Source organism: Didymosphaeria variabile (assembly GCF_027946475.1).
Source record: "Didymosphaeria variabile strain IMI 356815 chromosome Unknown scaffold_1, whole genome shotgun sequence".
Taxonomy (NCBI): Eukaryota; Fungi; Ascomycota; class Dothideomycetes; order Pleosporales; family Didymosphaeriaceae; genus Didymosphaeria; species Didymosphaeria variabile.
In genome coordinates, this window is record NW_026611620.1 from 1,575,222 (window position 1) to 1,598,946 (window position 23,725).

The window sequence follows — 23,725 nt, forward strand, 5'->3', positions numbered from 1 at the left end:
CTAAATCGTCTATTCCGGGTCGACGTTATCAAGGCCCCACAGGATATCGCGAAGATGTTACTGGACCTGGCATTCCCGCACGCGGCTGACATGTCCGCACGTACATGGGTCACACATGGTGCTCCAGTGTTACCATCATCGGTGAATTAATTTCCGGAACTCATTGGACCCAGCACGCGGGCTGTGCTGCACGTTGCACAACCCAGGTTGTCGGCGAATCTTGCCTTGCGCTCGGGACTGGCTCTATCGCAACGTGCTTCGACGCACGAGTGACAACTAGTACCTACGTAGGATGTAAGAAAGCGCCCGCATGCGTGGGAGCATAAAGCTCGCGGCTGCACCCCACTGTCATGCTCAGTGCTTGAATCCTTCGGGTCTTCTCACCATCAGCATAGACCAGGAGTTTCTTCCTTCGCATCTTGCACTTTTCTATTAAGTCCACGCGGACTCGCTGCATCTTTGCGCAAGTCAAACAACATGTCCAGTAACATGGCGACGGCGTCACCTTCACCGGCGGAGACTGCTGCACTCTACCAGACTACCAAGGAGCTCATCACAGAACATGCTTTCAAGGTAGGTACAAACAATCTCCACAAGCTTCGAGGATTGGGCTAACTATGTTCCGCTACAGATCGTTATTTGGCTCGGAGTCGGCATATGTGCCACCGTGTGCATCCTGCGGTTCTGCATCAGATCCTTGATTTTCCGGCGCCTCTTCGTTGAGGACTACCTCATGGTAGCCGCCATGGCAGTTCTCATCGCCATCGCTGCAGTCCTTCAGGTCTACCTGGGGGATCTCTACGAGCTGCTCCACGTTCAGAACATGTTGAAAGCTCCTGGACCGGACTTCATGAACCAGATGACTCGAGGACTCAAGGGAGACGCCATTGCAATCGTCCTGAGTATCATCGGCTTGTGGATGATCAAATTGAACTTCCTGCTCTTTTTCTACCGCATTGGGTATCAGATCAAAGCCTATCTGATTACTTGGTGGGTAGCGCTTGTGCTGGTGATGGCCTGCGGTGTCATCAATCTGGGTATGGTTCCTTACGACTGCATGCTGGGCGATGTTATGCACATCACCGTTACTTGCGCAATGGAGTCAAGGGTGTCAAAAATCTACACGCTCTACGTTGTCTCGGTTGTCATCGACGTGCTCTCTGATTTGATCAGTAAGTCATTTCCGCCACGACCCTGCTCCAACACGACTGACTCTACAACTACAGTTATGGCTTTCCCCATTCTGATCGTCTGGAAGACTGGACTGAACTGGCGCCAGAAGCTTGTTCTATCCAGCGTTTTCCTCCTTGTCGGCTTCACGATTGGCGTGACCATCGTCCGCGGCAGCATCTTCGGTGGCGTGTACAAGTCGGTAACGCAGACCAACCGCCAAGTCATCGACTCTTCGTGGATGCTTTTCTGGTGGTACATCGAGTTCATCGTCTCCTTCGTCATTGCTTGCCTCATCTCTTTCCGTTCGCTTTGGTCCAGCAAACGCGACGAGAACAACGCGAACTACCGCCAGCAGCTCGTTGTAAAGCAGCACAACATGGAGCTCCAGAAGAGCTCTAGGCCTTCAGGGTCAAATGGTAGCGGCAACAACAGCAGCACGAAGAGCAAGTGGAGGAGATTCCACGACGACTTGCTCACCACCTTCGCCGACCTCGAAGGTACCACCATCAACGATGATAGTTCTTTCCTACGCCTCCAGCCCCACCTTGCAACGATGGACCTGGACTTTTCGACATTTGGCAGGAACCCCAGTGTTGGCTCGACTAGCGAGATGACCAGGAAAGACTCGGCGAACGCGTCGACACTAGCCCCCAAATCGCCTCCGATGGCGTATTCACCAACAATGCATTAGAGTAGTCTACAGGCCGAAAGTTGCCATCGAGGTGCTCGGAGGGGTACACAGCCGCTAACCGGCGCTATTTCATGCTAGAACCTACCAAAAAAACATTATAATTAGCAAAAGTGATACCAGACAAGCTTTGAATGGATGACCCCCAAGTGCCCAATGCGCCGTCTGCCTTAGCGGTTGCACCCATGCCCTTGCGAAACGTTTTACAACTCCGACGAGCCGTTTCCCAACCCCGTGCTTTGGTGACCCCACAGATTTGGGGGCTGTGACCGAAGATTAGGGTGGTGGGACCGTCCGAGCAACGTTGATTTTAGCGTTGCTGCGCCTTCCTTCTGCACTCTATTGCTCCTGCCCAACTCAGCCCGAGCGCCCACGGCTCCTTCCGCCGCTGTATCAGTGCGGTTCCTGAGCATTATTTTCCGACCTGCAGCTCCGACAAGAGCGCTCCTACGCTACACCTCGTGAACCCGACACGGACTTACCCACTTGTCGCCAACACCGATCATGTCGGAATATATTACACCGCTGAACGTGTTTGCTGGCATCGTCGTCGTCATCGCCTCCAGTTTCATCATGCCTGAATTTCGAGAAATGGCCAAAGTTACCCTCTTTGGGTCGGGTAACAAAGGCGGTGCCACGTTCAGTCCCGAAAAAGATATTCCATCGCTGGCAGGCAAGGTCGTACTCATTACCGGAGCCGCGGGTGATCTAGGCCGGCAAACGGCCATCGAACTCGCAAAGTATGGTCGACCTGCGCGCATTTATGTTGCAGACCTGCCACGTGATGAAGCGCAGAAGAAAGCAGTCGTGGATCGCATCAGCCGGGAAGCCTACGATGATCAAGCGGGGGAAAACACGACCACGCCGAGTACCGAGATGCGCTTCATCGACTTGGATCTGACGTCTTTCGACAGCGTCCGAGCGTGCGCTGCGGAATTTGCGGCAAAGGAAGAGCGTCTGGATATCCTCGTTCTCAACGCAGGTATCATACGTGTCGCGAAGGGGACGACGAAGGAAGGATATGAGGTCCACTTCGGTCTCAACTATCTAGGCCATGCGCTGCTGGCGAAGTTGCTTGTCCCAAGCCTTGAGAACACTGCAAAGCAGGGTGCAGAACCGCGCGTGGTGGTCGTTTCGAGTGAGGGCCACGCCATGGCGCCTAAGGGTGGGATCCAATTCGATAAGCTGAAGAGCGAGTGCGCGTCCATGGTACGAAATTGCCCCTTCACCTTTGTCCGTCAGAGGTTATACTAACACATTGGCCTTGTAGGACTACTCGCAAAGGTACGGCCAGAGCAAATTAGCCCTCATTCACCTTGTGCGACAACTCGCAAAACATCACCCTGAATCCAAGGTTGCCGCGGTGCATCCAGGAAGGATTCTGACAGGCATGGCGGATGCACTGAAGAAAGAAAGCTTCCTCGTCAAAATCACAGCGCCTATCGCACCCTTCTTCTGTGTGCCGGTATCTGTCGGCATCATCAACCACCTGTGGGCGGCTACTAGTCCAAATGTAGTAAGTGGTACGTACTACGAGCCTGTAGGCGTACCTGGAAAGGAATCTGCGTTGGCGAAGGATGAAGCGCTCTCTGCAAAACTGTGGGAATGGACTGAGGAGCAATTCAGCGGTGTGAAGCCGTTGTAAGGAACGAAAGACTAATGTAAAAGTGCGCTGGCGCTGCTACGGGAGACAGACTGGACGACCAAGGAGTGACTTGGCTGCCATCACGAGCATCCAACGTCAATCTTGTACAATATCTTCCCGCGTATTAGCCATATATTGTATCCACTAGGAAAATCTTAGAGCCCCGTTATAGCCTCGTATGTATCCCTCGACCCTGTCAGATTGCATGCTTCGGCGATTTGATGCGATCATCTACCAGATAGATTACGTTTTGAAAACTTCTCTGATTCCGAATCATTCGTATCGTCTCTCTTCCTTTTCTTCCTAATCGCCAGCTCTCTTTGGACGATATTTCTTTCCACTTCGCTACCTCCGCCCGCCTTTTCGAGCATTTGGACAATATCACGGTGGAGACTCATTCCGGAAGGACAAAAATGCAGATCGCTCACGGTCGAGAGGAGCCAAGGAGAACTCCTCTCGTGGTTCACGCGATCCAAGGCGAGAAGCCAGGGCGAATCTCCGTCTTCGTCTACAAGATTAGGGTCCGCCCCGAGTTCAATGAGCTTCTGAACGGTAGCGTCATTGCCCCTGTTAACAGCGTAATGCAACGGTGAGCGTCCATGATAGTCTTGGTCGTTCACATCAGCGCCGGCCTCCACAAGAGCCTGGATGAGGGGGTCGAAGTTCCGCCGCTTACCCGGAATATGGATGGTCCATTCTGCGATGAATGAGAGTGCGGCCCTACCAGCTAGCTTCTTTACGTCGCTGGGTTGGTCAATTCCGTATGACCTGAGCATTTCGAGGGCAGATTGATCGTGGACCCGGTGAGTGACGTCGGCACCAGCTGCCAAGAGCATATCTGCGATTCGGTTCTTTCTAGAGTAAATCGCAACGAGGAGTGGAGTAACGCCGTTTTCATCCGCGAAGTCGGTACCAGCGTTGTGCTGAAGTAGGAGCTCGACGATGGTCTCGTGACCTCGTTTTGAGGCGAGTAGCAGAGGCGACTGATTGCCAAAGTCGAGAGCATTGACATTAGCGCCCTGCGTCAACAGGAAGCGTGCGATCACATGACGGCCTGCGAGTGCAGCAATGTGTAGTGCTGTACGCCCATCGTAGTCTTCGGCATCGATGTTAGCGCCGTGTTCGATAAGCAGCTCGACTGTGGTATGCCGCCCTTCAGAAGTTGCCTCCATAAGCGCTGTGACACCGGCAAAGTCTTTGGCTGCTAGGTCACAGTCCTCTTTCTCGAGAAGTTCTGCTACCACTTCCCTAAGCCCGAAGTGAGCGGCAAGCTGAAGCGCTGTTACACCCTTCAGGTCGATAAGCTTGAGACCTGCTGCCTCAACATTCTTCGGTCGCTTTAGAAAGTCCATGACGCCCGGATGTACGCATGGAAGATCACGAGCGTGGTTGCCCCAGTGGTCGATCGCGTACATATAGAATGCATGGTAATATCTCAAATCAACCGGAGCGTCTGCACTGCCCGTATCGTAAATCTTGAGTACCTCTTCATCAGTAGGAATCCAGTCTGCGCTCTCGACATCAGAGCATTCGAAGGGGTCTACTCCTTCCTCGCTTTCACGGAAGGAGAGATATGTGGTGCATACGGCTACTATATCACTCCTGGCGTTGGGTGACCATCTCTGTAAATTGCGTTGGAAAAACTCCTGAGCTGTATAATGAATCAGCCTGACAATGCAGCTAGACTCATCAACCACGATAAGACCTATGCACGCAGAGACGACGTCTTTGATGTCTGAAATGTTACTTGGATCAAGGTTTGGTTCCCCGATCTCCACGGCAAGCGCTACTCGCAACATTGCTATTGTCATGGGCGTCTTTGCGAAGGCAAGCCAAGCTAAAGCATCCATGGCGAGCTCTCTTTGGCCCTGTGGCTGCCCTTGAATTCGATCCATAGCAACTGTATAAGCGTAGTCGTAAGCTTCAGACGCAAGCACTGCTTTATTGTCTTTTACCGAGCGCGCGCGTAGCTTTTTCAATAGGATACGGACGGCTTTGGGTGATCTCGCTGTTTTGAGAGACTCAAGGTGAAGTTGTGCCAACAAGAACCTAGCCAGGTATTAGCAAATACATCGTTATAGTGGTGTCATCAGGAAGGGTACGTACATGCCGTCTACTGATGCAACAATACTGGATATGATTCGCTCTTGAAGACCTGGATCGCTCAATACAAAATTTGGTAGGTATGGCATCTGTTCCTGAAGATAGAGCCGTACATCCTCCGTGGTTGCGCGGATCTCCAGACGCGGGAGACATTCAAATAATGCCTCGATGCTGGGAACGCATCTCGATGTTGCCAAAAGATTCAGTGAACAGCTTTTCTGAAGGGCAAACATGGTCGTCATTAGCTGTTGCGTGACTTGACATTCGTCAAGCGCATCAATGAGGATGAAAACTCGCGGAAAAGACCCGATCACAGCGCTTATGGTGTCTAAAACCTCTTGCAAGATAAATTTATCTCGACCTTCTCGGTGCCGCTTATACAAGTCGATGACCGCTTCGGGCAACAGACGCATTTGGTCCACCAACTGCCTTAGGAGACTAACCAAGAGGTTCTCAAGCGTTTGTTCATTCTGGTAACTGTAATTGCAATACAGCATCGCAATCTTGGCATGGCTGGTGCATTCACGATTGACCCGTAGGTCTTGGGCAATAACTGAGGTGATATAGGTTTTCCCGGCTCCGGGAAGGCCAGGGCAGAATAGTGTCTGACTGTGGAGATTGGACCAGGTCTTGTAAGCTTCAGAACGGACAGCCCAATTGCCCATGCCAAGATGATTTGTTCTTGATTCTGGATTCTGGAAGAGTTGCTTGGACGGCGTCATCCACCGGAGTATCTCCTCGCGTTGAATGTCTACCTCCTTGCTTGTAGTTTGTTTCTGCAGGCGATCGAGTGCAGATGTAACGGTGTGCTGAGTCGTTTGGATTTCTGAGATGCCTTTTGTCATTTCTTGATAATGATCAACGTTTGCCTGCGCGTTGTCTCGAATCGATTGTGCAATCTTGTCGATTTGACGACTGATCTTCTGAGAACGGGCGTGCAAATTGTGTAGCAACCTGCCGGAATCGTTCTGCAGAGAAAGGGACAGAGAATTCATCTCTCGGTCAATAGTCGTCATCAGTTCCAGGACCTGCATCCTTTTAAAAGGCCACGTCAAGCGCACATGTACTTTATCAATTTTGGAAAGTTCCCTTTCCAATGGCTCCAGCGCTTTTGCAAGTCTGTGTAGAGGGTTATTGACGGATTCAAGTTTGCGTATAGATACAGCCCAGGTCGGATTAGCATTTGGATCGTTCAAGTCTTCCTTGAGTAGTTGAAGAACATGGCTGCAGCCTTCAAGCTGATCACAAAGACGTTCTCTTTCATCTCTCGCCCCGTGAGCGGTTCTTGCGTACGTAATGATGAAACCTGAAAGCTGAAGCACAGCAATGATGCTTGCGGCAGTCTCCATGGTGCGTACAAGAGCGACGTCGTTATGGCCGGGCTGAAGACATGTTCTTGTATTTTGTGACACCTGGGTTCAGCCATGGATGCAGGCAGCGAGGCGCAGCCGAATTTTCGCTTCCCCTTGCGATTCGCCTGATCTGGTCAAATACGAGACAATACAAACTCTCCTGTCATCTCATGCTGAGCATTGTCCTTTTCGACCTAGGGATGACAGTCGGAGTCGATGTATGAACAGTGTCGTCGTCCTAATGTAACGCCAAGACATTAGCATGTGAACAGGTGCGCATGACGCGTGGCTACCAACAACATTCTCGGAATTCTGCGCAATGCCACTCTACACCTACAATGCGTAATCTTCTTCACCACGACCGGTCTCCCGCTTCCACGCCCTCCGTACTGCCCGCTCCCGACGTCCGCGATACTTAACAGCCGAATGCGCGAGCGACCACCCACTGCGAGTCGCCACAAGGCTCAACCCCGTCCAGCATGACCTCCGTCTTCTCGTCGCTGGTGCGGCCTCCCAAACTGCTCAGCAAAGGTCTTGGACAGACTGCTTCAGATGTACTCGCCACTCTCCCCCTGTCGGCGCCTAATCCTGAAGCCGTCGACCGCGACCTCCGCGATCTCAATGCCGCATTGCAGACCCTCTCCGAGATCTTCCCGGACCTTCAGCCCGAGGTCTTCCGCGAAATGCTCTCTTCGCTAGGCCCTGAAAGCAGGGTGCAGGTAGTCACGGAACAACTGCTTCGCAACGGCGTGAAATGGGCGCGGGGGCGCTACCGGATGCCGACCGAGCAGGAGGAACAACGCGCCGTAGCGCACAAGTACAAGTACCGTAATGTGGATCCCGAGAAAGATACGCGCGGCAATCCACTGGCAAGAGAAGACAAGTTCCGGTCGAAGGGATACAAGGAGGCAGCGAAGGAGGCGCTCTACGGCGAGTTTAAAGGATTAAGCCACGCGACAGTCAAAGCGGTGCTCGCCGAGTACAACTGGAGTTACACGCAGGCGCGACCGACGCTCTTGGTTCTGTCGAGCCAGAGCTGGCGTTCAAGCATCACAAACTTCTTCATGCGGAGGAAGGCCCCGAGTGCGGATGATCATCCGCTCATCATGTGGCTCGCTCCGGATGCCAAAACAGGACGTGGGCGGAAGCCGCTGCTGGTCAAGACTAAAAGTCTAGAGCTGGACCAAGAGCTGTATGAGAGTTTGATAAGGCCGGAGTTGGAAAAGCAGCGGAAAGACCAGGTGCAGCAGGACCTCGAGTTGGCGCTGAAGTGGAATGAGGAAGAAGCCGAGGCAGAAGGGGAGATGTACGACTGCGAATGCTGCTTCATCCCGAACACGTTGCAGCAAATGTCCACATGCGATGTCGATGGGCACTACATCTGCTTCAGGTGCATACGGCATGCAATCAACGCTGCGCTGTACGATCAGGGATGGGCTCGCAACATCAACACAGAGCTCTGCACGCTCAAATGCATAGCTCCCATGACGGACAGCATGGACGATTGCACCGGATGCGTTCCTCTCGCTTTCGTCAAGCGCGCTCTCTTGGAAGAGCCTGACGGCGAAGACGCGGTACGGAAATTGAACGAGCGATTCACAAACGAAGCAATGCTCAAGTCACAACTTCCCCTCATCCGCTGCCCTTTTTGCCCCTACGCCGAGATCGACGACCTTGCACTTCCCTCTGCAAATCTAGTACGCAGCCTCCGTTTCAGGAGAGAATCCCTCCTCGCCTCTGTCTCCCTCTTTCAAGTACTCTGCTTCCAAGCCGTCCGCATCATCGCATTCGTCTTCATCCTATTCATTGGCCTTCTCATCATCATCAACACCGCCCTTCCCACGCCCCTCCCCATCTTTTCCTCCATTCAAATGGCGTTGAGACGCATCCACCTCAAACGCCGCGGTCTCCGCTTCCGCTGCCAGTCCCCGACGTGCGGCCGTTCTTCGTGCTTGAGCTGCTCCGGCCCCTGGCACGACCCGCACACCTGCTACTCCTCCCAACTCACCTCCCTCCGCCTCACCCTCGAACGCGCCACCACCGACGCTGTAAAGCGCACCTGCCCGCAGTGCAGCATGTCCTTCGTCAAGTCCGAGGGCTGCAACAAGCTCGTCTGCACGTGTGGCTACGCTATGTGCTATGTGTGCCGCGAGGGGCTGGCTGGCGTTGGATACCAACACTTTTGCCAGCATTTCAGGGCGGTTCCGGGGAGCAAGTGTATGGAGTGCGACAAGTGCGATTTGTACCGCGTGGAGGACGAGGCGATTTCCGTGCAGAAAGCGAAGGAACGGGCTGAGAGGGAGTGGTGGGAAAGGCAGGGTAGCGGGGCGCAGGTTGGACTGAAGGAACGGGCGGGGAGGCAGAGGGTTGGTGCGAATGAAACTTCGGGGCGGTGGCGATGGGTGAGGAGGGAGGACGTTACTGGGTGGATTGAAAATTTTGTCGAAAGTGTGGTCGTGTGAGAGAACTCTTGACGATGCTTGGGTGCTGGCGTTTAACTGGTCTGGTTCTTGGTATACCCCGTTCCTTTGTACATATATGACTATGTCTAGCTCTAGATGATGTAATAGTAATCCTCCAGATCCACGTTCTGCTGGTGTAGAGTATGTGCTATAACTTCTGATCCTGCTTGTGCGGTCTATCCTAACTCCCACACCAATTCCAGACGATGTTCAAATATTGATAGAGCCCCAGAGGCGTTGAGTATGCGTGGGATCACGTATCACACATAGACCGGCATAGGTTAGTGGACCAGATGTAAACGTTGCGACATGCATTCCTACAATTCGAGACGACCAATCAGAGCGCGTACATCGCTCATCCAACCTGCCCATCTCCCATTCACGGCGGTTCCTCTACCCACGACAAAGAATCGTCGTCAGTCAATCCTAGTGAAGATTCTTTAACAGAAAGCTCATCCGAGCACTGTCCCGCAGAAGGCCCAGATGGAGGCGGCGCCACCTTGTCCCACTCCGTCGACAAACTTCCCCCATTATCCAAGTCCTTGAAAATCGCCTGCATCATTCCCTGCTCTATCTTCTTCAACAACTCATGATCCATCCAGTTCTGACTCGTCAGCAGCCACAACCCATGGCTGCCCTTTCCCTCAGGAGCCTTCTGCAGCTTCAGCACGGAGAACTTGGGTACAGCTACCTTGGCGAAATTCCCATCAAAGCCCTTGTCTAGAAAGATAGCCGAGGACATCTAATCCACGAGGAGGGTCTCTATGGGGTGCCCGTTCTTTTCCTCGCCCGTATTGGTGATGGCCCAGGCGCGGTAGAGTTCGCTGGAAAACTGGATGGGGAGTGCGCCGCCCGCATCGAGCAAGGGGATGAACCGGTTCATACCTATGGTACGTAAAGGAGGGTCGGCGTTCACTTTAATCATGGCGCTTGGATTGAAGTGGGCAGCGCGATGCGCATTCTGAGCACCGTCGACGAGGGGGAGGTAGGACCTCAGGAACTGCAAAGCTGGGTGATGTTAGCATCGTACATCACTATGTGTCCAAATATGCGCTCACCAGGTGGAGCATCGTCCGGGATTGCCTCATAGTCCCCAAAATGCATGTAGGTGTCCCCTGCCTAACGCGACACTCCGAGTTTCGGAGCTCCTGCCTTCTCTTTCCCTTTGCCATGCGTACTGGGGCGCGGCGTCAACGATCCACTCGACTGTGCATCATCTTCGGTCATGGGAACGTCCGACTCGAGCTCTACTCTTTCTCTTCCCTTCTCCTCAGAACGAGGTGTTGCTGCTCCATTAGACTCTGCATCATCATCTTGCATAATAATATCTAGCTCGAACGTTGAAGGATCGGGGAGTTTGTCTGCCCTGACAACGCCCGGTCTGACAATGTCCGGATCAAGCTCCGCAAATTCGGGGCTATGGTCTCCCATGTTGACAGCCGCCTAAGAGGCCGTCGTGGAATGATGGTGGGGCGACTCGATGATAGGCTGATACACAGCGAGCGACAAAGCGAGGGATGCTGACGCGCGAGAGGCCTGCCACATGCGCCTTGTTAGCTTGATGGGGGATGAATGAGTCGTGCTTGTTTGCTTTGACGTACCTTTGATAGGAATAAGTTTGTGAGCGAGGGCGCAGCTGAAACTGTTGCCTTGTTGCGGGTCTTAGAAGGAGGCCGCGTTGAGGGCGGTGGAGTCGTATATAGCGGGCGTGGAGGGACAAGAGAGTTCCTTCCTCCCTCCTCCATGAGACTGGACTTGCTTTTTCCCTCTGATTTCGGTCAACGTGCCTGCCTGAACACGCGCCTCTCAAGAAAGCCACGACGTTATCGATCGAGCCATGAGCGTGGACGCCGTCTCGTCAGCCCCAAGATCGCGCAGCGTTTGTAACGCACAGTGACGAAGATGGCATCCGACAGGACGCCCAAGTACAACCATGTACATTGATCCGACGGTACGGCACGCTAAATATAGAACGCGTTGAGAGATAACGCGCATCCACGTGATTGGCATCACGATCCAACCGTGCCGAAACGTTCACCGAAGAAGCGCTGTACGACCCAGTATGCTTCATGAAAACACACCTTTTCAAAGAATGAGACCAGGCTCGCAACAAACTGTAGACCTCGAGATGTTCTCGGTCATGAGGACGACGAGACGGAGTGCAATTTCCCCGCCCTGCCAGGCTTCATGGATTGGCTGGCGGATCGAGGGTTGGCGCCCCCTTGAATAATGCACTTGCCCGACGGCACCACGCCTGTCACTCCCATCCTCACAGTGCTCTTGCACACGCCCTCCGGCATCGAAAATGCACTTCCATCACTGCTAACCACCTGGACTGACCGATTTGCAGACAGCAGAGCCGCACTGCGCACGCCAGAATGCGAAAGCCACCGGTCTGCCACAGCCACAGCACCCCGCCAATCGTTGGAGGGAGGCCGTTCATACGACGACTGGCCGCCCTCCATCCAAGACCTCGCGCGCAACACTGCGCCCTCCCTCCGAACTTCTTAGACAATATTGCTCGCTCTCCTACGCACCCACCATTCCTCACCGCTCTTGACTTGCGCAGTCGTCGTCGCTGTCGCACTCCCCTCCGTGCTCTGTCACCCTCATTGTCGTCCTCTCACTGTCCTTAGGCATCCACCATAGCATGTACACGCTCCTCGTGGTTGCGGTGCTACTCGCTCTCTTCTTTGACACTGCAGCAGCGTCGAGCCCCGTCATGGACCCGACGATGCCTGCCATGCCTGCGCCATTCGGGTCGTTGTATCCAGACCCAGATGGCATGCTATCTAACATATGCGACCTCTGCGCCATGCCCGTGGATGCCTGTTTCCATGCTTTGGTATCCACCTCTCGCTCACTGCATGGCCTTCTTGTCGCTGACTGCCGTAGACAACGTACCAGGTTCAACAAGTGACGCCCTTCACAGCGGAAACCTTCTATGAGCACCCAGAGTGGCCGCAGAATGATTCCTACGCCGTCACCGAATCGATGGTAGAACCCGCAGCTGCACCCGTACCCTTCTCCTACCCTTTCGCCGAGCAGTCCCGGCGTCCTCTTGTGGATGCGAACGTCCGTCGACTGGACGACAACGCCACTACCGTGAATCCCAGCACCGTACAGATGCATGTCGAGGACACCTACACACCGGGCGATCGATTGGTAGTGACTACCTCACGGCGACCAGGCCACAAGCGACAAGCACCGCGACCGTGTGGTTTCCCATGCGTTTTCGAAGGCTGTGGGAGGACATTCGATCGCTCTTGCGATCTCAAGTGAGACCTCCCACTCTCTTTGCGGATGGGCGTTGTGGGGTAGACGTGCCAATGTTGTGCATGTAGACTCGCTGTGCATCTTTACACCCAACAACTAGCAATACGCCCTCGTACAAGCGTCGGTACCGAAGCTAGTTGCAATCGCGCATGCTAACGTTCTATCAGACGTCATCAAAAGACCCACCTGATCCGTTCTGAGCGGCCTCACAAATGCTCTTTCTGTCACGAAGGCTTCTTGTACCCTAAAGACCGCACCCGACACGAGCGCACCCATGACGAATCTACTGCGTCTCAGAACCAACTCTTCCGCTGCCCAGTGCCTGGATGCGCCAATCCTGGCTTCTCTCGACGCGACAACTTGCTCCGTCACCAGAGGAAGCAGCACCCGCACATGGGCTCTCCACAAATGAGCCCTTAGTGATGCTTCTAGTCCTACACGTTCGTGCTTTGGTATGGGTGTCTATGCTATCCCAGTATGCGCCATAGCACATCAGGCATTGCGTCAAGTCTCGTCTTCCTCATCGTTTTGATTGCTGCATTTCAGCTGCTGCCACAAGATTGGACATTTCCGGCAAGCATTGGCGTTGATTTCGCGTTCGGCGCATGAGCCTTTTATTTTGCGCTACCTATTCTCGCTCTGATTTTGGCTCTTCACATGTGCTCCAGGGAGCACGTGAAGAAATATGGTTTGTTTTGGAGTATACCCCTCTTCGCGCCTGGTGGTGCTGGATAATACCTACGCCTGGTCGTCATGCTCGTCATGGCATGTGCCGCGTTTTCATGATTCACGGTTGGTTTCACGGTTGGTTCTTTTCCTTGCTGTTATCATATCAAAAGTGTTCTGCATACAGATTGGCTGTCTTCACTGACTTTACGGCATGATGCCACTTACGGTTTGCGCGCTTTGGCGTCGCTTTTCTCTTTCTTCATACCCTGAGCTGAGTTCGACCTCTGCGGAGCGGGTCCTACGAGTGAGGATGCTTTGGTGGACCTAAATATACTCATCCTCTTAATTACTTCTACGCTCAACTGGTGAACCTTTGCTGATCCCTTTCTTACGTCCACGTTGTATTTGATGACTGAAACGGCGGCACATGGCTGGCTACCGTATAGGCACACTTAAGATTCAAAAGCTACCGCCTACAACCATAACAGAGTCCGAGTATAACCCGAAGCAGTCAGAACAGCTCGCTCATCGGGAAGGCACCCTGAAGACGACGACACTATTGCAAAAGAAATAACACTCATCGTAAGCGTCAGCCACTCATGGTTTCTAAGACGAGCCCTCGTAACTGGACCTACCACCGGATGTAGTAGACGAGGTGAATGCTAGACCGCTTAGTGGCTCCTTACGTGGCTAGCCCGCTTAGTTCAGAATCGCGTGCAAGATCGAGTCTTTTCACAACCTCATTTTCACCCAGATACACCGAGTCAACATCTAGAAACATGTGGCCCTTCAAAGCACTGACCGAGGTTTTGGGCCTTCCGCTCAGCTATATGAATACTATCGGCGGCAAGCTTCTCAAGACCAACCCCCGCGACCTCGACCTCAACCTCGACCTCAAACTCGACCGCACAATGGCTCCGTCCCCGCACCCGATCATCCCATTCACGATGTACCCTTCCGAGTCCGGCCACCCCATTCGCTTCCTCGTCGGCCCGGCCCAGATGCCGTTCGATGTCCATAGCGACATCCTCGACGATTGGTCACCCGCGTTCTCTCCAAACCTACTTTCCGTCAAGTCGCCTCTAGGTATCCCGTCCATGACGCCAGAACACTTCGGAACCTTGACCAAGTGGCTCTACGATCGTGTCCCGCCTACGTTCAAGGCCGCCTCGGACCTGCTGCGGATTTGCGAGTTGTGGGTTGCGGCGTGTCAGCTCGGCCTCTGGGCTCAAGCCAACACGCTCATGCGGCTCGGCATGGAACTCATGCAGCCTCCGTCGTACATCTGCTCCAAGGATACCGTGCACTGGGTGTTCTCCAACACGCCCGCTTCAAGCCCACTCCGGGGCTACATCATCGCTATCTTTGCGCAGCGGAGCCAGTTCGTGTTGGACAACACGAGTCCATATGACGCAGAGATCTACCGCCTTACCGCTTCCTTCCATCGGAATCTTGAGCACGCGCGGAAGGTGCTTGACTGCAAGAAGGCGGGCGTTGCGTGGGGTAAGGACAGGAATGGGCTTTTCGTCTTCGCTCCCAAGATGGAGAAGGAGTGGAAAGAGGTGGGAGGTCTGCCGATGCCGGAGTATTTGGTGTGGGATAAGGTGGGGATGAACGTGCCGGATAGCTTCTTTGTGCAACCGGGCACAGGGGTGTATAGGGAGGGGCTTGCGGGGTGCTTGAAGTGGATATAGACTTTAAGCTTCGGGTATGGGCCGATTGATGGTGTTCGTTCATACTTCACCATTGGAGAAACGGTCAAGGCATCGGCATGTTAGGCGTTGAAGGGGGTATGAGGGTTTAGCATCATTCATGGCGTTTCAGGGGACTGAATGGGACGAACAGATACCCCTCAATGCGATGATTTTCCTACTCTCGACTTTCAGGATATTCAATACCTACGCATCGTGTGACTACGTATATTTGCTACTTCAAACATCAGTTTTCTCCCGATGCACATGTAGGGTATGCATGGCCTCAAGCAAATTGCTGCTATGATTAGCCTATACAGGCCTATATATTACTTTGGCTTTGGAAAAGAATAGCGCCACAAAAGAAAACTTGATTCTACCTCGATAAAAGCCTTGAACAGATCCTAGCTCCGGCCAAAAACAAAAGCTCTCGTCAACTATGGCTGCGTTGCGAAATGAGCAAAACGATCAACAACGATCAGAAGAGCTTGGCGAAGGCATGATTGGGCCACAAGAGCAGCAACTCCTTGACAAGGGAAATCACAGAAGGCTGCATAGATCGAGACCTTGAGGCCGATCGGGAATCCAGATGTACCTGTATGAAACATTCGAGATCATGGACTTATGGAAGAGGTGGAAGGATAATGGGAGACTGTAGTTTCATATGATGTTATTACAGTTGTCCCGCCATCTGGAATGTTAGCGGGACTGGTAGTAACACAAGATTCCCAGAGATAGTGCAATGAAAGCTTGCTTCTTGGGTGCGATATACATTTGCGAACATTATCATGCAGTTGATAATCAATTAGCAGTCATGCAGTTGTTCTGGAGGCAGATCTTCTTCTAGACTATTGCACTTCTTTAAGTCTCTGCTTTTATTTCCGTGAAATGACTATGTCCTCTGGACTAGAGACAATATGTCGGTACTTTGCAGAAGCGCGCGAGGCCTGCCCTTTAGCACATACAGATCTATTTGACCTCATCATTATTAAGATCTGAGTATTGTATATTAGTAAAAGTACGTCCGAGCCAGGTGGACCACGCTTCTTTAGGGTACTGCGGAAGTTGGAAAGGCTCGGGAGACGACCTTGCCGCTCAATTTTTTACAGATTGAATGATCCTCACATGCCCTTTGAATCGAGTAGATCTAGCGGGTCTCATCTATTAATAAACTGCCAGCTTCTTTAAAACACCATATCTGAGTCTGAGATGTACAAAACAATGCAGAATCGTCTGCCACTTGCGTACGGAATCTCAAGCGTCAATGATACATATATATTTGGTACTGTGAAATATATTATTAAACTAAACAGGTTATATACAGACGAAGCTCCGGTTCTATAATCCGAATTATCACTCTCTTAAGCTCACCCAAAGTAATGGTTTACCAGCGGGTCATACGACGCGTTTCCATAAGCGCTCCCACCGAAGTCAAGATAGCCTGCCACATACGGCTGAGGAACCTTAGACGTGATCTGAGCTTCATCTCCAAACACCCAAGCTGTTTGCATGCCCATAATCATGTGCGCAATGATATGGCAATGCATCATCCACACGCCAGGCTCCGAAACATTGACCCGCCATGCCCGCCACCCGGCTGTCGTGTTCGGCACGCCTTTCTCCGCATACCGATACTGCATCGTAGTATCTCTCACAGCTGGTGTCCAGCCATCCTCTTGGTAAAGCTTGTCCAGCTTCGCATTGTTTGCAGTGGCATTATAAGTCCCATTTCCGGAACCGAGATCCCAGAAGTGACGGCCGTGGGCATGGAACGGGTGAATGTCCCAACCACCGCTCGGACCGTTGTTATTCTCCCATACGATGTCTATGATCTCGCCGATCTTGGCGGGATACGCGAGCGTCTTGGGATCCCATCCGTAATTAGCGATCGCGGCTTCGTAGTTGGGGATCGCTTCTTGGCCCCGCTTGTATATTTCAGTTAGATAGGGATAAGTGATGTTACTCTCTTTCCAGATGTTTCCATTCTGTGCCCATTCGGTCGTACCGTTGACCTTCTGTTGCACTGTGATTACGACGGTGCGGTTAACTGCGCTTGCGGGAGGGAACGGATTGGACGTGGTCTCGTACGGGGTGAGGGAGTACTCCAGCCAGTTTGCGACATCTTGAGGAAGAGTGATTGGCTTTGTCTCTGGCAGAACGATCGTCGACGTAGAGTTGCTTTGGTTATAGCCACCCACTGCAGTATGATATGACAGCAATGCGTAGCCGGAGACATTCGCGGGTCTGTCCCGGTTCTCGTACTGTATCCAGAAGTCTGTGCGGTTCGACTTTTTCAGCTCTTCCGCTGACTTCGTCTTGAAAAGCACAGAGAAACGTTGCCCAGGAGCTACCTGCAGATGGCCAGTGTGAGCTTTCTTCGTAGTTGAACCGTCAGCTTCGATGATAGTCAGGTTGTCATGCCCCTCGATGCCCAGCGTGACTAGCGAGATGACTTGCTGACCGATGAATCTCAGCCTATACGTCCGCTCTGGTTCTACTTTTATAATATGTGGTAGACAGCTGGGGTCGGTGGCATTATCCGTTTGCGCCTTGCCGCTTTGTCCGTTTAGCAGTATCGCGTTCGTCTCTCCGCTCCAAACAAAGGGATTGGCGATGAGACCCTTCTCAATCGTGGCATCGGTCTTGTTGTAGTAGTCTTGCTGGAACAAAATGATGTCTTCGTCATACTGGTAGGGCTCTGGTTCGCAGGAATTCACGATCAGTGGCCCTGCTGCAGTGATTGTCTGGAAGCCGACGTGTGAATGGTAAAAGTACGTTCCAGCTTCTCCTACTTCTGGATGAATCTCATAATCAAAGAAGTGTCCCGGTGCGATGGGCCATTGGCTGGCCTGCGGAGTGCCATCCGAGTATGGTGCAACTCTTGCGGTCAGACCATGCCAGTGCTTGCTCAATTAGCGAATCAATCTAAAGAAGGACCGAAGCTCGTACGACGGTTATGTTTTGGTCAGGGATCTCGTTATACACTCTGATCCAAGTCGTCTTTCCCTCCTCTAGATACAATGCCGGTCCAGGAGAGGTGCCGTTGAGAAGTACTGAGTAGCGCGACTGACAGTCTATTGTGATGTTCGCCGCCGTTGCATAGAGGGCAGTATCGGGTGACCAAGATTTATCGTGCCGGACCAATTCGGCTGTTGCTGGCGACGACCATACAGCGAGCAGGGCCGAAGCGGCAATCACAAAGAGTGACATGGCTGACACATTGTTAAGTGCTTGCTGGGTGTTCCGCTCTTATACAGCCAGAAAGGGTCGCATAAGTTGGGGGCTTTTGTGATGACGGGCGGCCTTGCGGCTGTGCTCGTATGCCCCCAAATGGAAAAGGAGTATGTGACGTCTTAGTGCCCTGTCAGGGTGAGTTTTGTGGGGCCTGAAGAGTACAAAGGCTGCACTTCGGGCGCATTTGGACCGTGCTGGCGGTTTTTAGTGCTGACATTAGCCTACATTTTTACCGATCACAGTTAGCGATCAACAAGTTATTAAAAGGATGGTAAGGCTCAACATTTTGATTCGTTCAGGCGAACGAGAGGTATACTTTCGACTGCACTGCAGCGCTGATCAGCAACTGTAAACTGAATGCCCAGGTGTTAACATAATGGAGAGCCTTTTGATGCTGGTGAAAGTCGCGTAGAGGCTGTCTTTAGGCCTGGGGGAGCATTGATTTTGTACTCGAGAAAAAATCAAGGACATATGCTACGAGGGCCGTTCCACGTCGATCACTAATCTCAGAAATCGTTCCTGGCCCTGGAGAGCGTCGGCGGATATGCCAATGGCCGACATCCGAGACCAGCCGCAAAACAGCCGTAAGCGTATCAGGCCGAGACTAAGGGTGCCAAAGAGTCCACTGTTGATAACATTATGAAATGGGCCGAGCAAGAAGCTGGCACAACAGGCGAGGTTGTGTTCATCAATGGTGGGCTCTGCCGTTACGCTGTAGGTAAGCCGCCAAGTACTGCCGAATACGGCCGTAAAGTTTCGCAATGGATAGTTCAATAGCTTTAAGCATCGCTATATTAGCCAATGATGTGCGTTCGACATTCGGAGGGCTGATTGAGGTCGCGGTGGGCCTCTGCCTGGCGCTATCCGGACGTGATGCTTTACATGAGTTGTATGATATTGTAGGCTTTGTAGCAGAATATAAGCTTGAGCTAGGAGGTACAAACATCGATCCAGGGGGGTCGAATTTCGAAGGACGAGTAGTCGTCGACCGAGCAGGAACGGTGGCTGAGCTGGAAAGAGCCGCCACCAAAGTGATTTTGCTTTTACGTGACTTCGCACTCGTGCTCGAGATCGTGCTCTTGCTTTTTGAGCGTGCTGTATTTGCGGAAGAGGCGGAGGAAGTGGATGAGGAAGCTACTGTCGATGATAAAGATGCTGCAAGAATCCTGCTCGACGTAGACGGGCTGGCTATAAGAGTGGATAGAGCTTGACTTGAGCCAGTAGTGGTAGTTCCCGAGCTGGAAGAACAACAATTGATCTATCGGCAACTGATGTTGGGGCGCTTATGCTACTTGTTACTGTAGCTGGGAAGCTTTGACTCGCTGAGAAGGGAATCACGGTTGACTTGGCGGGGTCGGTATTTACAGAACTTGGAATTCATGAAGTCGGCGTTCGATATGCCGTACTTTGGATCCTCGAACAGGAGTTTCTTGCTCACACAGCATGCCAAGTGCAGCACGTTGAGGTCGTTCCCCTTACAGTCCATGTAGGCGCGCGGCGGCGGAGGTCGAGGGCTGCTTGACTGTAACTTGCCAGTACAGTCCATCGGCGGCGTTCGTAACTGAGCCTGAAGCGTTGGATTTCACCGATGGCGAGTCCTATCGCAGAACGTTGATTGCGGTGCGACGCCCTCTTGTGTCTGTCCAGTTATACGCTGCTCCGGGATTATAGTTAGTGATGCTGACGCTTTGAAGATACATGGCGTAGGGAGCCTTTGTAAGATCCGCATAGCTACCGGCCCATTGAACGACGCCGGGAAGTGTGTCTCGGTTTCCTCTAGACCATATGCCAAGCTATAGCTTACACGGGGTTTGAGGATATTGGTGCATGTTATTGTCCGCTTCGTACGAGTTGAGGATTCCGACGGGCCGCCCATCGATGGAGGGCATGATGCATGTGCGATCGGGATTCCAATCTATACAACATTCGATCTAAGAGAGGCCTGTCACAGATTCGTCGTGGAACGTCTGAGGCTGAAGGTGGAACCTCGGTTGTATAGGGCGGCCATCTCGGCTTACAGAGCGCATTCTGAAATCCGTAGCACCGTTGGAAGAACACATCCGTGCAGGCACGTGCGAGCAGGAGAAGAACAAGAGATGTTGGGGTGCGCGGCGGGGTGGACAAGAGGGAAGAGCTAAGCTGAGCAATGGGAAATGCCTGATCCGCGGAAGCTAATCTCGGGAGGTGCGTGATCACGTGCTTTCGCGTTCTTAGCCACATGTATTTCCAATACGGTCAATCCGGCATTCGTCCCACCAATCATGATCGCCAACGCCTACCGGGTGAAGCGCGCCGCATATTCGCGACGACAACAGGGCGCGCAAGGTCCTTGTCTTTTTGCCTGCTTCGATTTATAATCAGGCGATCTCAACTCTGCGTGCTATGTGCTGACGTCTCCAGAGGATCTGAACCTCCAGAATTTCGACCTCTGCCATGGTTTCCGCCGAGGACGTTATCACGCAGACAGCTAATTGTCTTTGCAAGGCGAACATCTTCACTACAAATGTACCGAAATCGAAGCTCCCGCTGAAAGGATGGGCCTGTCATTGCGAATCCTGCCGCCACGTTACCGGCGCACTGTGCACATTGGTCACTTCTTGGCCTGAAAAGCGAGCGAGTGTCGATGTTTCCGGACTGAAAGCGTATAGCTTCTCATCCAGATACGATCTTCTCTTCTGTTCCATTTGCTCCACGCCCATATTCTTCGCGAACAAGCAGGAAACAGATAAAGAGCTCGGTTTGCTCACGGGAACTCTCAGAAATACCCCAGGCGATGTCGTAAAGATCACGAACCATATTTTCGTCGGAGATACCCAAGATGGAGGCGCATCGATGTGGCTACGCAAGCCTAACGCTGATGGCACCGAGGCCAAGCGGTATAGGGAACGCGCAGAGACTGACAAGGGCGAGTCAGCTGAGGCGGTACTGTCTGATTGGCCACCACACAACAGTTTGACAGGTTCCGAGGCAAAGAAGGAAGGTCCGGTGCCTATCTGGTGCAAATGCAAGGGCGTGAGCCTGGTGTGGCAGCCAGGTAGCTATAACGGTATAAAGGATGATGAGCTGCCGTGGTTCGTTGACCCTGCTACGCACAAGGCTCTGGCAGGTTTCTGCGCTTGCGAGTCGTGCCGCTTGTTTGGAGGAGTAGATGTCTGGAACTGGGGGTTTGCGGAGTTGAAGGACATACGGTTCGCAAACAAGCAGCCGGGTTTCCCAGCTTCAAGCGATGCCCTCAGAGCGCTGGTCGATGCTAAGGATCCTTCCATTGGAACGCTCACCTATTTCGCATCTTCCTCCGACGCTCAGCGGTACTTCTGTAGCAACTGTTCGGCTTCCGTTTTCTATGCCTCGGATGATAGGACCTTCATGGTGGACGTTGCGCTCGGGGTTCTTGGGGCATCAGATGGTGCCAGAGCTGAAGGATACTTTTCCTGGGCTTACGGAGGTGCGATTAGCCACTTGGAGGAGAATTCTGGATATTGGAGGTATGATTTGTTTGATCGCGTCGCCAAAGAGGGTGAGAGATGGAGAATTGATCGGAATTATCCCAAGAACTGGAGGAGGCTGGCGCGTGAAAAAGCTGCAGAGAAGGCATAGAGTAGATACTTCGATCCTTTGGTCATAATTACACGCACTAGCCTTTGAGAGCCTGCTTCGGGTCCTTTCACTGTCCCATTACTCTGGGCTGAATGTTAGCTACATGCTTGTGCGTGATGGCGCTGGCCTCGAGATCTACGGCCTCGAAGAGTGATCCTATCCAGTAATCTCCAAACACGTGTTTTGTAAACGTCATGAACGAGCTGTGGTCTGCAACTGCTCGAATCTACCAAATTCAGTATACCACCTCGTTAAAACTTCCTAGTCTCAACGTCGTCTATTCCATCGAAGTATTCCAATTCCTGTAAAGCGACGGTCGCTTTCATGGTAAGGGAAATTGTTATCTTGACCCTGGTCGAAGGTGTGATCAATTACGGTGCACTTTTTGTGAACCTGCCAAAAGTTGAAGCTAAATGGTGAGCCAGAAATGAAAAATCGCTCTCTGTTCGTAGAGCAGCGTGCGCCTCTAGACCTTTGGCCAATGGCTTTTACGTCCGCCGTGTGAACACTTAGTGTGTGGAAGTAAGTTGTAGATCTAGCAGCGGTAAGGTCTAATGCCCCGTGCTTGCGGTTTTCTGCACGACTGAGTCTCAATCGCTTACCTGATAAGGCGGCCCAGTGTGGTGCAGGTTAAAAGGCTTAAAATACTTCTGGGTGGCGTGGGCTAAGACATAGGTCCAATCACTGTCATAAAAAAGGTTCGTAAAAGCAGACAGCATGGATGGTGGCTACCCGAGGGCTGTAGTGGACATATAGCTCTTTATGCAGGGCACTTATGCCTGCCATTTAACGCGTCGGCCAGTGGAAAAAAGGTCTCAGTAGTGTAAACACCGGGCAGTTGGCCCACACGAAGAGGGTAAGAAGGTAGGGTGCCATTCACTAGAAGTGTCTCAAAAAAGAAAAAGCAAAAGAGTTCGGGCCCGGGCACCCTACGTCTCTATCGCGAATCGAACTACACAATATTAGCACAACGTCCCATACTGGGACCTACCTAACTACCTAACGCGGAACGCTAAGCAACTAACTAGACTAAGGCATCGACCAACGCTCGTCGAGAGGCAAAAGCAACTGCAAATTGTTTGATATATATAGTAGAAGAGGGTTCCTTTGGGGTGAGGTAAACAAGATACTCGTGAGTGATTGTAACTATGTGGAAGGAGCGGGGCTCAGAAGCGAGCACTCCGCTTTGGGGAGGTGAAGGAGCCGGGAAATTTGAGCTTTAGACATGCTGCAAGGTGCGTGTGTGCAGGCGGAGAACGCGAGCGCTTGTTGGCCGTACCTTATTATCTGGGCTTCGAAAGAGATCATAGCAGTATCATCATATACGCAACGTTGCTCCAAAGGCTGTGACTGCAATACACTCTTCATTGATGCCTCTGTGATTGAAAACTACAGACTATGCTACGTTCACAGGATATAGCTTCCCATACATCAGCTTACGCAAGCGGCCCAACAACGCCTCCCTCTGCCATTCTGAAATCAAGTTCTCCCTCCGAAGCCGACCAACAGGCAAGCTTCTCTCCCACCACCTGACAGCGTCTTCCAAGTGCCCTTGCGCTTCGTCCCAGAATATGTTCTCATTCAGAAGCCGGATTTTGTCTAGTGGGGGGTTCTCGTCAGAGATCCCCCGAGCACAGAATTCGAGATACTCGTCTTCCGGCAATAGAAGCACTCCGTTGAACCCATATTGCTCTCCTGTCAGGTCGAGTATGAAGCGCTTGTGAGCTGTTGTGATGCGTATTACTGAGTGAACGTTCGCGTGAGGGTGATCTGTCTCGCCTCTTTGGAGCTTGAGCTCAAGAAAAGGTTTTGGAAGAACCATGATGACATCCGCT

At 52.4% G+C, this 23,725-nt stretch overlaps 9 protein-coding genes across 9 annotated transcripts; 5 read left to right on the plus strand and 4 right to left on the minus strand.

Moving 5' to 3' along the window:
* Positions 1-489: 489 nt before the first annotated feature.
* Positions 490-1,864, plus strand: N0V89_000499 (uncharacterized protein; the record flags this gene model as incomplete). The annotated part of the gene is made up of 3 exons (XM_056209320.1): positions 490-573; positions 632-1,172; positions 1,227-1,864. 3 exons carry the CDS (start codon positions 490-492, stop codon positions 1,862-1,864), a joined length of 1,263 nt encoding a protein of 420 aa, XP_056076142.1.
* A 501-nt stretch (positions 1,865-2,365) lies between these two features.
* On the plus strand, positions 2,366-3,506 carry N0V89_000500 (uncharacterized protein; the record flags this gene model as incomplete). The annotated part of the gene is made up of 2 exons (XM_056209321.1): positions 2,366-3,070; positions 3,132-3,506. The coding sequence occupies 2 exons, from the start codon at positions 2,366-2,368 to the stop codon at positions 3,504-3,506; spliced, it is 1,080 nt and encodes a 359-aa protein (XP_056076143.1).
* A 227-nt stretch (positions 3,507-3,733) lies between these two features.
* Positions 3,734-6,958, minus strand: N0V89_000501 (uncharacterized protein; the record flags this gene model as incomplete). Its single annotated transcript, XM_056209322.1, has 4 exons — positions 3,734-5,555; positions 5,613-5,622; positions 5,971-6,079; positions 6,143-6,958. The coding sequence occupies 4 exons, from the start codon at positions 6,956-6,958 to the stop codon at positions 3,734-3,736; spliced, it is 2,757 nt and encodes a 918-aa protein (XP_056076144.1).
* A 482-nt stretch (positions 6,959-7,440) lies between these two features.
* Positions 7,441-9,423, plus strand: N0V89_000502 (uncharacterized protein; the record flags this gene model as incomplete). The annotated part of the gene is made up of 1 exon (XM_056209323.1): positions 7,441-9,423. The coding sequence occupies one exon, from the start codon at positions 7,441-7,443 to the stop codon at positions 9,421-9,423; it is 1,983 nt and encodes a 660-aa protein (XP_056076145.1).
* Positions 9,424-10,165: 742 nt separating this feature from the next.
* N0V89_000503 (uncharacterized protein) lies at positions 10,166-10,854 on the minus strand (the record flags this gene model as incomplete). Its single annotated transcript, XM_056209324.1, has 2 exons — positions 10,166-10,431; positions 10,602-10,854. 2 exons carry the CDS (start codon positions 10,852-10,854, stop codon positions 10,166-10,168), a joined length of 519 nt encoding a protein of 172 aa, XP_056076146.1.
* Positions 10,855-14,147: 3,293 nt separating this feature from the next.
* On the plus strand, positions 14,148-15,062 carry N0V89_000504 (uncharacterized protein; the record flags this gene model as incomplete). Its single annotated transcript, XM_056209325.1, has 1 exon — positions 14,148-15,062. The coding sequence occupies one exon, from the start codon at positions 14,148-14,150 to the stop codon at positions 15,060-15,062; it is 915 nt and encodes a 304-aa protein (XP_056076147.1).
* Positions 15,063-16,426: 1,364 nt separating this feature from the next.
* Positions 16,427-18,269, minus strand: N0V89_000505 (uncharacterized protein; the record flags this gene model as incomplete). The annotated part of the gene is made up of 2 exons (XM_056209326.1): positions 16,427-17,962; positions 18,009-18,269. 2 exons carry the CDS (start codon positions 18,267-18,269, stop codon positions 16,427-16,429), a joined length of 1,797 nt encoding a protein of 598 aa, XP_056076148.1.
* A 1,067-nt stretch (positions 18,270-19,336) lies between these two features.
* Positions 19,337-19,839, minus strand: N0V89_000506 (uncharacterized protein; the record flags this gene model as incomplete). The annotated part of the gene is made up of 2 exons (XM_056209327.1): positions 19,337-19,551; positions 19,659-19,839. The coding sequence occupies 2 exons, from the start codon at positions 19,837-19,839 to the stop codon at positions 19,337-19,339; spliced, it is 396 nt and encodes a 131-aa protein (XP_056076149.1).
* An 887-nt stretch (positions 19,840-20,726) lies between these two features.
* N0V89_000507 (uncharacterized protein) lies at positions 20,727-21,890 on the plus strand (the record flags this gene model as incomplete). The annotated part of the gene is made up of 1 exon (XM_056209328.1): positions 20,727-21,890. The coding sequence occupies one exon, from the start codon at positions 20,727-20,729 to the stop codon at positions 21,888-21,890; it is 1,164 nt and encodes a 387-aa protein (XP_056076150.1).
* Between the last annotated feature and the right edge of the window lie 1,835 nt (positions 21,891-23,725).